A 13,759-nucleotide genomic window follows, 5' to 3' on the forward strand; every position below is an offset into this window, starting at 1 on the left:
TGGGCATACAGCTTAACCTCCTGTACCTCGGTTTCCTCATCTGTAGAGTGGGAGTGACAAGAGGACTTGCCTCATAGGTTGGGCATGGGGATGTGAGAGCTTAGCACAGGGCAAGCACCAACAATGCTCGGTGCCACTGCCATCAGAGATAGAATCATTGATGTTCCAGAACAGGCAGTTACTTCAAAGATTAGCCTCTGAATGTCAAGGATGGGGAAGCTGAAGGTCAGGGAGGTCACGTACTTCCCAAGGTCAACCAGAGAGTTGGAGACACAGCTGAACTTCCCTGGCTCTGGATCCAGGGCCCAAATACTCAACAAAAGACCCTGCCAGAGTAGTAATCACCTCCCTCCCCAGCCATCAGCCCAGCCCTCCCTCCTGAGCACTTGAAAGTCTGAATAATGGGAGAGGCACTGGGACTCAGGAGGAACGCCAGCAAGATTACAGAGCAGCAGTGGCTCAGCCCTGAACAGCGCTGCTAACAATGAGTGTTCTCTGGGTTCCGAGAGGCAGAGAATAGAGTGGGAAGGGGGCTGGAAGGGCTCTGTGGGGAGGAAGCCCCGAGCTGAATGAGAAGGAGGATTGAAGTGGAGAGGAGGGAAGGAAGGGCAGGCCTGGCAGGGGGTCCAGCAGGAGCCAAAGCGTGGAGGTGGGAAGGGACTCAGAAAGACAGGCTGAGGATAGTTTAAGAGGGGGTGGGGACCAGCAAGAGTGGGAAGGGAGGGGAGGCTGGGCCTCAAAGCCCAAGTCAGGGGGACAAGGTGGACCTTCGGGGGCCTTGCCATGACAGATTCTGGGCTCTAGAAGGGGCTGGGGCTGGGGCAGAGGCAGGGAGAGTGGCCAGGGCCAGAACTGTGACCGCTGTCCCCTCCGCAGACACCTGCTACGTGCTGTCCTTCTCCATCATCATGCTCAATACCAGCCTCCACAACCCCAACGTCCGGGACAGGCCGCCTTTTGAGCGCTTTGTGTCCATGAACCGTGGCATCAACAATGGTAGTGACCTGCCCGAGGACCAGCTGCGGGTGAGAGAGGCGCAGCCCACCCAGCCCGGCCCGGGGAATCTAGGAGGGACCTGTCCTTAGTGGACGGCCCGGGAGGGGCTCCTCTGAGATAGACAGCCTCCAGTGGGGACTCTGCTGATGTGGCCCACCCAGGCTGTCACTGTCTTGAGAGGCACCGTCACAAAGCACATTGGTGCTGAAACCCACCTGCCCAAGAGAGGCCCCCGTTTTGAGAAGGATGTCTGAGATAGACCACCCAGGAGGTCCACCCAGATTTAAGCCTTTGGGGTACTCTGGGCAGCCATCATTCACATCTTCCCAAAAGGGTACCTCACACAGCCCAGGTCTACTTATTAGAATAGAGATTCTTAGACGCTCAGCGTGTCAGGCCTGAAAACCCTCAGTCTCTGCTCTAGGCCCCCTGTCCCTTAGAGAGGAGGAAACTGAGGTCTCCCACAAGGCCCTACTTAAGCTGGGGAGCCAAGCAGGCGCCAAACCTCCAGTTGCTTCCTCAAATAGCCTGCACCCCTGCCACACCATGCCAGGCTCCGCGCCCAGCACGGGGGCCAACAGGGATGGATCAACCACATGTGCTGCTCTGACCAAGTTCAGGGTCTGGTGGGAGGACCGTACGCGTGTGAATTACAAGGCTGCATGATTCATGCCGTGCTGGCTGTGGGGATGGAGCTCTGGAGACGCAGATCTGCTGTCACTGCGGCTGTCATTGCTCTGGGGGCAGGGAAGGGTGCCATCCTGGAAGTCTCTACAGAGGAGGTGACTTCTGAACTGGGCCTTGAAGGTTACATGGGAGTGTTCCCAAAGGAGAAGCTGGGAAATGAGATTTCATAAAGAAGAAGTGGCCAGAACGGAGCCGTGTCCTGGTTGGGGAAGGAGAGGTGTCCAGTGTGGCCGAGGTGTGGTATAGATGCACAGTAGTGGGTGGGGCCAGAGTGTCCAGGGCTTCCAATGACAGCCTCAGGAGTTTGCCTGTTTCCTCCGGGCCACAGGGAGCCAGGGGGAATTTGTAAGAACAGGAAGGAGAGATTCAGAGCCTGGCTTAGGAAACATGAATGAACAAGTTCACTTCAAAGACTGGAGATGCTCCAGAGTCTCATGAGCTTCAATCTCCTCCATGGTCAGAGCCCAGCAGGGGAGGGGCGGAGGGGGCGCGAACACCATGTCCCAGCTCGGCACCGAGTATACCTATACCTCCTGCCTCCAAGGCTGGGGTGGATCCTGGACCTGGAATGATTCTGGTGCCCCCTCGGTGTTTGAGAACTGCCTCACCCTTAACCCACCTCTTGCCTGGTCCCAACAGGAGAAAGGGCATCAGAGAGGAGCCACTCCATAGCATGAGAGCGTGAAAGCTGGTTGGAGCTCAGGTCTATTCCCATCTTCCCCATTTGCCTGCTAGGTGACCTTGGGCAATGACTCACCGGAGTCGAAGCCACTATCCCCTCTGCCGGGAGAGTGGGGATAATAATACCTGCTACGGGGAGTAACTGTTTTAAATGTTACGGGCAGAGACTGTGCCAGGTATATAATACCTGCCCCCTGCATGGCTCCCCAGCTAAAGTAGGGCCTGTGGCTTATGTCACTATTAAAAATAATTAATAATGAAAAAAGTCCCAGCACTTAGTAAAATGCCTGAAACATTTTAAAAGGCATTTGAGCATTGGTGACTCATTTCATTTGGGGTCCTCATGGGGCTATGCGGGCACACCTTGTCTGGCAGGGAATGAGTTAATTACCTCCCAGCACTGGTCCTGCCGCTCTCCCAGGTGCCACATTATTGCCTCCAGCTCCCAGTGAGCCCTTTTCAGCATCTCCCTCCTTAGCTGTTTTTCCCAGTTCGAGCCTTTTGTTAATAACAATGCACCACATTTGTGTGGAACTTGTAAGTTTCTTCTCACCAGGCTTTGGGGTCTATTTTCTCAATTTAGCTACAAAATCTGCCCGGGAGGCCTAGGAAGCCCTTATTATCCTCTTTGGCAGCCCAGAGAGGCAGACACAGACTAGGGGAAAGAACAGAGCACCAGAGTCAGAACCACCTCCAGCCCCAGCTACCCCACTTTCTGGTTGTGTGACCTTGGGAAAGTGGCTTGACCTCTGTGAGCCCCAGTTCATAGGATTAGTGCAGAAGTGTAAGGTATTCAGCTAAGTGCCTGGTATAGTCGGAGTGGCTAATCAATCCTGAAGCTTCCCACACAGGCAGCTGCATGGATTTGGGGATCCTCTTGCCTTCTGTCTGGACCTTATTTTCCCCACATGTGAAGCAAGGATTCAGCTTTAAGCACCTTCAGACAGTCCAAGGTCACCACTTGGCAGAAGGATTCTCCAATTTGGGCCCGTTAAGTGAGGAGGACACATAATGCTTTCAAGTGACCCAATTTGCAAAATTAAGTCTACATAGATATGACCCAAAGAGAGGTCACCCCAAGGGTACACAGACCACAAGGATGCACAGCTGGGAAAGGCTGTGGAGAGGTGCACAGTGGTAGTTGGGGGACAGGAGGGTTGAACCAACCTTGCTCTGGCCATCCAGATGGGGCAGGGGGCAGAGTTCCCAAGAAGCTCAAGGCGAAGGCACAGTGTTCAGACTCACAGGGATGGGAGGTCAAATCCCAGCTCTGCCCTTATGTCTATGTGACCTTGGACATGAGCCTCAGTTTCCTCATCTGTAAAGTGGGCTGATGATGCTGGCTTCATATCGTTTTCTGAGAAGCTGTCAGGCACCTGGCACTTGGCAGGCCTTGAGAAAAGCTAGGAGAGGAACTACCCATCTTGAGGGCTGTGGGAGGGGGAGCTAGGATGGAGGAGGCACAGGGGATGAGGCTACAAAGAACTCCACTCTCCGATGTCAAAGTTGGAAAAACTGAGGCCCAGGCAGGGTAACCATCTCCCAGTTTCGGGCATCTTCTGCCATAGGCAGCCCTGCACCTCCTGGGTCCTTGCCCAGGCCCCTCAGTCAGAATGGACTGTGGACTGGGCACAGTGCTAAGTACTTTATGTTCGTATTAAGTCATCCCATCCCCAGTTTACAGCAGAGGACACTGAGCTCTATGAGAGGTAGCTGGCCAGAGGTCACATAGTTGGAGTCCTGATTGGAACCCATGACTGACTTCAGAGCCTATCCCTCTGCAGAGGCCATAAGACAAGACTTGGGGATGGAGGACTTGGCTGTGCTTTCCAGCTACCAGTTACTTCCTAGCTAAGGGAATCTCAATTCATGTCACTGAAAAGATCAGAGATCCATCTGCCTTCAGAATTGGCTTCAGGCTCAGCTAGATCCAGGTGCCCAGTGACATCAGGGCCTGATCCAGTTGCCCCATCTCTCAACAACCCCCTCCTCTGTGTTAATTTCTCTCTTAAACCAGCTCTGCCCAGGAGTAGCAGAGATGGCCCAACCTTCCTGTGCCCTCACAGTCCTCCTCCTCAGTGGTTTCAGCTAAAGTCCTAGGATTAATGCTTATTGGCTGGCTTGAGCCTGAACTGAACTCCCTGAACTGCAGCTAGCAGAATGAAATGCTCTAATCAGCCAGATGTGAGTCATTCACCCCCTCCTGGAGCCTGGGGCTGAGGACCTGTGGGTGTCAACACTGCTGAGTGACCTGAACAGAACACAGAGGAGCAGAGACACCCCAGAGGGAAACTGGGGAGGTGGGGGTGGAGGGACCCAGAGTCAGCGGGGCCACTGGAAGGAGGAGGCCCTTGCATTTCTGCACATCCACCCAGCCGGGAGAAGACAGCTGGGCCCAGGGGTTTGGCGGCAGTGCGTGCAGGGCGTTTTCTTGCCGGAGAGGTTGGTGTTTACAGGGGACAGGAAATGTGGGTGAACTCAGCCGTTTTCTTTGCGGGGGCAGAAAACACAGGCTGATACAGTGACCGCAGAAGCTGCTGGGTCCCCCTGTGGGTTTTGTGGCGGTCAAGACCCCCTGCATGCCCCCCTGCCTAGCTCCTTGGGCTTGCAAATATCTGTCTGTGCTGCCAGCTTTGTTGATGGGGCCTTCCTGTTTCAGGCCCTTGTTCAACCAGCCAGTGCCACCTGGGAATTCCCAGGGATGCACGTAGGGGCTTCCCAGAGAGAAACTGGTGCCCGCTCTTCCCCACCCCCATAGCCCCACAGCCAGACTGAGCCCAGGGAAACCACTCCCAGCCCAGCCCTGACTCCGGACCCCTGAGCTCTGAGGTCAGAAAAGACCTTAAAGAACCAGCAAGCCCCATTTCTAAAACTTTGAGAGAATCAGGCAATATTTGGGAGAATTTTCATTTAAAATCTCAAAGAAGGCATCTGAATAGAAACATCTGAGCAGCAGCACACACAAACACAGCGAAAGGAAATGATTTCATCCTCTGAGACAATACTGCGCTTGCTTTTAATAAGCAGAAATGGACAGTTTAGACTGGTTCTCCAAACACTTGGAAATCTAGGCAGGTTGCTCATAGAACACAATATCTCATGGCAGGAGATTCAAAGCACACGGGGTGATCTGACGCCAGCAGCCACACCTTGCCCACAGGGAACTTGCAGACCTGGCTTACTTACTTCCAGTGACATGCTTACTTCCAGTGACAAAGAGCTCATTACTCTACAAGGCTGCTCTCACACATGTCACCAGCTCTTACTGCCTGAAAGGCTTCCATGGAGAACTGCAGTCTGCTTTCTGGGAGCTCCCCAGACCCTACCCTGGCCCATCCAGAATAGGTCTGCTTAGGAGAGGGGTTTTTGAGAGTCACAGCCAGCATCCCACCCTGGGCTGTCCCTCAGCTGGGCCTCTCAACAGGAAGTGGCCTATATCCTCCTCCCTGCTGGCTCCTCAGTGGCCCCTCAACTCAGGGACGTCCCTGCTGCTACACCTAAGCAAGAGAGGACCCTCCTCCCATGGCTTTTGCCAAGGTTGCTGTGCCCCAGAGACAGGGAGATAGAGAGAGAATACGTGTGTTTGTGTGTGTCTGTGTCTGTGTGTGTAAGCATGCATATATGTGTGTGAGCATGCATTATATATGTGTGCATGTATATTGTGAGTGTGCATGCATGTATGTGTAAGAGTGCATGTATGTGTGTGCAAGCATGCATGTGTGTGAGCATGCATGTATATAAGTGTGCATGTATGTGTGTAAGTGTGCATGTGTGTACATATATGTGTGAGTGTGTATGTGTGTGCATGTGCGTGTGCATAACCATGCATGTATATGTGTGAGCATGCATGTATATGTATGCATATATGTGTGAGAGCATGCATGCACGTGTAAGTATGCATGTATATGTATGAGCATGCATGTGTGTGCACTTGTGTGTGAGTATGCATGCATATGTGTGTGTGTGCACTTGTGTGTGAGTGTGCATGCATGTGTGTGCATGTGTGTGCATACATACAAGTGTGCATGTGTGTGAGCGTGCATGTGTGTGAGTGTGTATGTATGTGTGAGCATGCATTTTATATAAGTGTGCGTGCATGTGTGTGAACGTGCCCGCATGTGCATGTGCGTGTGAGTGTGCACGTGTGTGTGTGTAAGCATGCATGTTTGTATATGTGTGTGTTTGAGGGGCTGAGCCCTGCTCACCTGCCCTACAGTAGCACAGAGGGAAGCATGACGGGGGTGACGGGGGTGGCGGGGGTGGCGGGGAGGCAAGGCCAGGCCCAGGCTGAATGAAGGGAACCAGAGAGGGGCTCACCAAGAAAAACCCAGGGGCCACGATAAACTAACAGGTGAAGAAAGAGGAGGCCTGCAGGTGAGTGACCTGCTCAAGGCCACACAGGCCAGGCCAGGCCTAGGCCTTGGACTCGGGCGGACTCACAGCCAGGTCTTTCTCTCCGTTCTCTTGGGGCAGAACCTCTTCGACAGCATCAAGAGTGAGCCCTTCTCCATCCCTGAGGACGACGGCAATGACCTCACTCACACCTTCTTCAACCCAGACCGGGAGGGCTGGCTACTCAAGCTGGGTGAGAGGCCAACAGACACACGTCGTCGCACGCATATTCACGCACGCGCGGGCACACATTGTCACACACACACTCATGCACGCGCGGGCACACATCGTCACACACACACTGATACACGCGCGGGCACACGTCATTGCATGCACACTTATGCACGCACAGACACACGACTGACACGAGGCTCACATGCATCCTGGGGGATGGAGTTGGACAGCCTCCAGGTCTCCCGGCCCCCAGTGCAGCCGTCTGCCTGCCCCATCCATCCGTCTGTCCTGAGAATGAAGGGAGCCAGTGGAGGGGGCTGAGCTATAAGCCGGGCAAGAGGCAGACAGACCCACTGACAAACGTTTCAGCTGCAGTTCTGTTTCTCTGTCCCCAAAGGAACGGGGAGAGAAGTCATAGCAAGAAGTACCATTTGTTCAGAACCTACTGAGCTCAGGCAAGGTGCTGGACCCCCCTACAGCTGAACAGTAAAGTCAGGGATCTGCCTGAGGCCACACAGCCAGCCAGGGGCAGATTTGAGGGGGCAGAGGGTTAGGTGTCCCTAAGGAGGGGAGGAAGGATGACAGGATGTGGCTTAGAGGGAGGCTCCCTTCAAGCTGACTGGGGGCAGGGAGGACCTGCACCCTGCAGAGAGCAGCTGGGGTGGGTGATGCAGTAACAGTGGCTGCACAGTCCAGCAGGGGAACCCCAGTGCCCAGCCATCTGCTCCTGCCTCCCACACACACTTCCTGAAGCCTCTCCAGCAGGGACAGCCCAGCCGGGGACAGCACCTTCAGGGCAGGTGAGGACAGATGCCTCACATTGAAGCAGAGGTCTTAACCTGGCTCACCTCCAGCAACGTTGAGCCTCCAGAACCTCCTGTCTACCAAGCCCTGTGCCAGTCCTGCCCAGTGCCCCCAGGAGCCCCCGAGTCCTCTGACTCTCCACACCACACCGCAGTCCATCCTCCTCCAGAGCACTTGGCCTCCTGTCCTGCCCCAGCCACGTGCTGTCTGCCTCTGAGAAGCTCTATGTCATAAATCCCAACTCACATGGGAGAGGGGGTCTCAGAGTCACACAGCCCTGGGCCCAAATCCCAGCTCCTCCACCCAAGTGCTGATGGTCAGGTTCTTCAGCCTCAGTTTCTGTAGCTGTAAGATGGGAAGAATGATCTCTGGGAGGGTTAAATGTGCAGCAAAATGGCCAAGAGTTGGGCTCTGGTACTAGGACATTGGGGTTCGAATCCCAGCTCTGCTGCTGAACCATGGGCAGGCAATTTTACCTCTCCATGACTGTTTCCTTGTCTGTAAAATGGAGTTAACAATGGTCCTCTCTTCATACATGGTTATGAGGATTAATAAGTAATATTTTTTAAAACCTCTAGAGCAGTGCCTGGCAAATGAAGGATGAAATGCATAGCACAGTGCCAGGCAGGGATCAAGCTAAGGAATGAAGCAATGGAATATGGTAGCCAGGAAGACCATTTCTAGGACCTGATCACAGAGACCACCCAAACGCCAGCTCAAGCAGCTCCAGGGAAGCCTGGGGGTGACAGGAGCCACTAAGTTTCTTGTCTGAGAAAGGGATAGATGTGGGGGAAGGTGTGGTGGACGAGGGTTAGGGCACTCAGCTGGGGGTCCAGGGGAAAGCATCCGAGGCCCTGCCCTTCCCTGGGGGAGGTGTCAGTGACCCAGGAGGAGGACTGACCAGCTTGCTACATTGGCCTTGTGCAGGGGGCCGCGTGAAGACATGGAAACGGCGCTGGTTTATCCTGACTGACAACTGCCTCTACTACTTCGAGTTCACCGCTGTGAGCAGGGGTCCCCTGGGCCTTCCCCCACCCCCGCCTCTCCCCGCACAACTCCCTTCCCAACGCCCACTGAGCAGTCGACTAACACAGCTTTGGATCCTTTGAGATCACTCGGTTCCCCTCCACGCCCATTTTACAGATGGGGAAAACGGGTACACTGAGGAGGGACGGGCCAAGGTCCTAGGCAGAGCCCAGGCTTAAAGCTGGGCCTCCTAACTTCCAGCCAGAGCTCTTCACATGCTGCTTCTAACTTCCATCCCCCCATGACTGGACAGTCTCGGAAGACGAGCACGCTCCTCTTTGAGTTTGGGGAACCTCACACATTCACGCCCTGCCTTGGGCCTCAGGGTTCCACTTCCTGACCCTGACCTTCCTTCCCCTTTCCCTGTAGGACAAGGAGCCACGGGGAATCATACCACTTGAGAACCTCTCCGTGCAGAAGGTGGATGACCCTAAGAAGCCAGTAGGTGTTCAGGCTGAGGGGCTTAGAGGCTGGAGTCACTGGGAAATTTCCTAAACAGAACGTGGGGAGAGGGCCTGAGGCTGGGCTCTCCAGGAAGCTAGGCTGTGTCCCTCACACCTTCCCTATGGCTCAGGGCTGCCTTCTCTCCCTCCTGGGCCCATGGACAGTGGGAAAAGATCAATGTCGGTCCAAGGACGTGGTTGTCCCCTGTTGTCCCACACAGCCCGACTGGCTGGATGGCCCTGCGTAAGCACCACTCCATTCAGAACCTCAGTGAGCCCACCTGTCACATAGAGACTTTAGGGAGGATGGTAGATTCAGGAGCCTGGCACAGACAGAGTGCTCAGTGTGGGAGGAGCAGCTCCTGCCCCTTCGCCCGTCATAGGGCTGTCATGCTGATCAGGGACACCAGCATCTGAGCCTCCTGGAGAGCTCACCCAGCCTCCCTCTCTTCCCACCCCTGCCTGGCCACCTCTCCACAGTTCTGCCTGGAGCTCTACAACCCCAGCTGCCGAGGCCAGAAAATCAAGGCCTGCAAGACCGATGGTGACGGCAGGGTGGTGGAGGGCAAGCACGAGTCCTACCGGATCTCAGCCACCAGTGCCGAGGAGCGTGACCAGTGGATCGAGGCCATCCGGTAAGGGGTGCCCAGGTCTGGGGATGGCTTTCCATCACCTTCCGGAAGGCCCTGCTTCTTTTGGGTCTTACTTCCTTTTCTGTAAAGGAGGCTAACTCCAGTCTCTCCTTCCTGTTTCTGGCCAGCAAACCCCTTCCACCCGTATTCCACGGGCACTTTCTGTGTGCCTGGCACCAGGCCAGGCCCCAGGACACAGGGAAGGGAGAGACCCACTGCATGGGGTTGGTGGGAGAATAGAGCAAAAAGCTGCATATAAAACTCTTGCCCCGCCCTTGCTTGGCACATGGTGAGTGCTCTTGTTGGCTTCACTATCCAAAGTGGCCTGGGAAGGACCTGGTGGAGGTAGAGGGAAGGGCTTTCCAGATAAACTTCCAGGTAAAAGGACCGGTGTGGGCAATCAGCAGGCAGCCTACCTGCACAGCATCCCAGAGTCCAAATGAGGCTAAGCAATGTGGGAGTTGAAACTGCTGAGCCTGGCAAAGCCACAGCCACTGTGGTGAAGGGCTTCGGTTTCTCCTGGGGCACGGGGGAGCCATAGACTGATAAATAGGGAGGGGTGGCTGGGTGAGGAAAGCCAAAGTGTAGGGACTGGTTCTGTGGTGCCACCAACAGGAGAGACACGAGGAAGATGCACCTGGTAAAGGGCAAGATGGCAAACCTGCTCAAGGCTTGACTCTGAGCCAGCCCAAGACATTGGCGAGGGTGAGGCCTGGTGGCCAGAGGAAGGCAGAAGTGGTTGCTGGGCAGGGGCCGTGTCCCGGGCACTTGCAGGGTCTTTTCACCTGGGCCTTGCAGTGGAACAGCCTGTGAGGCTGCCAGGCAGACCCATTCTCACCTCCATCTTACAGATGAGGAAACTGAGGCCCAGAGATGGGAGGGACCCGCCCAGGCCACAGAACCAGGGACAGAGCAGGGTCCAACAGGGAGGTCTGCCAGCTCCACCCCAAGCTCTTCCCATTACCTTCCAAAGGTCTACAATGGGGGCCTGGAGAGGGGCACAGAGATATTTGGGGATAGAATTCCCAAGGCTCTCAGCTCTTGATCGGAGGCCTCACCCACTCTGGCCCTGCCCATGGGACACTGAGCTAGGCTAGCAAGGCTGGCACAGCCCTTGTTGAGGCCATCTGGCTTTTCCCCTGCGGCAGAGAAGGCTGACATCTCCCTGGGAGTCTCATGCCCCTGATACAAGCCCTGAGAGACCAGACCCCCTTGACGGCCAGTCCAGCCCTAAAATCTTTCCTCCCACTCTCATTCTAGAGCCAGCATCACTCGTGTCCCCTTCTATGACCTGGTCTCTACTCGGAAGAAGAAGATTGCCAGCAAGCAGTGAGGTTCCTGGAGGTGGCACTGGGGTCTGGTCATCCTGAGAGTCCCATTGCCTGCAGTGCCTGGAGGCCCACCTCCCACCCCAGCACACTCTTTTGGGCCACAGACATCACTGCTCTCCCCCGTTACCTTGAGCTGACTCTAGTGGGGAAGGCAGAGCTCAGGAGGGTGGGTGGGAGCTGTAGCGGGCTGAGTCCAGCAATGAGGCCCCTTGGCCTGGGCACCCAGCTGCAAGTCCCTGCCCTATATGCACTACAGGAAGGGGTGATGAGAGCAGCCAGAGGAAAACTAGCCCCAGAATGCTAGATCTTCTCTTCTCTCTGGACTTCCATGTCCTCGGCTCTGAAGGAGCTCTCTGCACTCAGATGCTCTCAGCCCTCAACGTAGGAGGAGCTGTGGGGTCCCTAAGTGCTTCTTCTCCCTGGCAAGGCTCTTCCTTTTCAGAGGTATCTCTGCCAGCCCCTCCCCTGCCCTCAGGTTGGGCTTGACCCTCTGCCTGAGCAGAGCTCAGCACACACACAGCTCAAACCCACGGACAGGACCGCAGGACAGAACTCCGGGAGCACTGCCCTAGGAGCCCGGACCCCACGAGCTCAGTCCCAGCTCCACCTCTGACTCGCTGTGTGCCCTCTGCCAAGTCATGCCCATTCTCTAGTTCTTGCAAAACTGCAGTGTTTGGACTAGAAATCTCTTGGCCCCTGCTAGCCCTGTGCCCCAGCTTTCAGCTGGAGACGGCAGCCCTTGTTTATGGAGCCGGGGCAGACCCTGGATTCAAGGTTGCTGGGGAGAGAAGAGCAGTATAGACTCCACCTTCAAGGATGTTCATTTTGAGGAGAGGAGCAGGTGGGACCCTCGAGAAAATGACGGAGAACATCCCAGACATATGGGACTCAAGCAGGATGGGTGCTATATCCAAGAAGCCAAGAAGAGAGAGTTTTGTGCCCTGTGGTTACCAGGAGGGCTGCCTGGAGGCAGTGGCTGAGGCAGCAAGTAACACAGAACTCATGCTTGGAGAGGCAGAGTTTTGGCCATGGCTTTCCTTCGAGACCACTGACCAGCAGTTCCATGGTGATAAGGGGCAGACTGGCAGGTCCCAGCATCTCAAGACCCTCTGCAGCAGTATCGTCAGAGTAGAGCTGACTTCCAGTACCCGAGCAGCCAGCTCTGCCTCCAGGGAGGCCTGCCTGGAGGGGGAGTCCACTAACAGGAAACACTTCTCACCCCCTCACACAGGCCCAGGGGAGCCCCTAGAGGGAAATTCCTTGGCGGGGGAGCAGGAAATGTGGTCGCCTCTGCCCCATTGCCAGCCTGAGTAAGCAAGGAAGCAGGTGGATCCCCCAGAAGGAACCGCAGCTCGCGAGGCGCCTCTCCTCGTCCCCACCCGCCCCTACATGTGCACACCTTCCACAGGGTCAGGATGGAGTAACTGCCTTGCGAGGTGGTGGGACTCCTGTCTCTGGAGATCTGCAAGCACCCAGTAGTGATATTGCACCAGACAAGGTCTGGGTTGGGCGTCTGCAGGAGGAGACCTTGTGGGACATTTGAGGACATCCACAGATTCTTGTCAGCCTGGGAACTAAGCCCTGCCCTCTGTCACCTCATTGGTCCATGAAGGAGCAGCCAGGGGTGGTGGAAGGAGCACTGGGCTAGGGGTCAGGGGTCAGAGATTCTGTCCTGCCCCTGGGATACACTGGATACTCCCTTAGTCGACTCCCTTCCCCTCTCTGGTCCTCAGCTTCCTCCATCATGGAGGGGATGGCATCATGGATTTTCTGGGCATAAACGGCTGTTCTGAGAGTCACTCCAAAGAGAGAATAAAACTCATGATCCACTTGTGAGTGGGCTCTGTCCTGTCTGTGACTGTGGCTGCCACCTTGACGCCACCTGGGCCCTCCACCTCCGTCCCTGTCCCAGTGGAGGAAAGGAGGGCCAGGCAGGGAAGCTGGTCACTCAGAGGGCTCTAGGACGCCATCCCCGGGACATTGGCACAGGAGCCATCACCAGGGGCTGGACAGCCAATGGGGCTTCCACAAAGCAGGGGTAGGCAAGCTGGTTCTGACAAGCCCATGGAAAGGCAAAAGAACTTTCCAGCAGGCAATGCTGTCTAAAGAAAGAAAGAGCCACTGCCGGCCAGGCATGGTGGCTCACGCCTGTTATCCCAACACCTCGGGAAGGCCGAGGTGGGAAGATCCCTTGAGATCAGGAGCTCGAGACCAGCCTGGCCAACGTGGTGAAACCCCGTCTCTACTAAAAATACAAAAATTAGCTGGGTATGGTGGTGGGTGCCTGTAATCCCAGCTACTCAGGAGGCTGAGGCAGGAGAATTGCTTGAACCTAGGAGGCGGAGGTGTCATTGAGCCCAGATGGCGCCACTGTATTCCAGCCTGGGTGACAGAGCAAGACTCCATCTCAAAAGAAAAAAAAAAAAAAAAGAGCCAGGTTTGGTGGCTCACGCATGTAATCCCAGCACTTTAGGAGGCTGAGGCGGGTGGATCACCTGAAGTCAGGAGTTCGAGACCAGGCTAGCCAACCTGGGGAGACCCAGTCTAAAAATACAAAAAATTAGCCAGGTGTGGTGGTGCACGCCTGTAATCC

The 13,759-nt window shown here is 55.5% G+C and overlaps 1 protein-coding gene across 2 annotated transcripts in view; it reads left to right on the forward strand.

Annotated features, from left to right (window-relative positions):
- CYTH4 (cytohesin 4) overlaps positions 1–13,000 on the forward strand; it is a 32,714-nt gene extending 19,714 nt beyond the window's left edge. The window contains exons 8-13 of one of the 2 annotated variants that reach the window (XM_033188647.1): positions 877–1,025; positions 6,838–6,949; positions 8,662–8,738; positions 9,130–9,201; positions 9,684–9,838; positions 11,096–13,000. In XM_033188647.1, coding sequence (XP_033044538.1) covers positions 877–1,025; positions 6,838–6,949; positions 8,662–8,738; positions 9,130–9,201; positions 9,684–9,838; positions 11,096–11,168 — 638 coding nt within the window. In that variant the 3' untranslated portion in view covers positions 11,169–13,000. Of the gene's footprint in view, positions 1–876; positions 1,026–6,837; positions 6,950–7,626; positions 7,731–8,312; positions 8,608–8,661; positions 8,739–9,129; positions 9,202–9,683; positions 9,839–11,095 lie in introns of those variants that run through there. The other variant, XM_033188656.1, reaches the window with a different exon arrangement.
- Positions 13,001–13,759: the final 759 nt, after the last annotated feature.

This window comes from Trachypithecus francoisi, unplaced genomic scaffold (genome assembly GCF_009764315.1).
Source record: "Trachypithecus francoisi isolate TF-2019V2 unplaced genomic scaffold, Tfra_2.0 Contig01580, whole genome shotgun sequence".
NCBI classification, from domain to species: Eukaryota; Metazoa; Chordata; class Mammalia; order Primates; family Cercopithecidae; genus Trachypithecus; species Trachypithecus francoisi.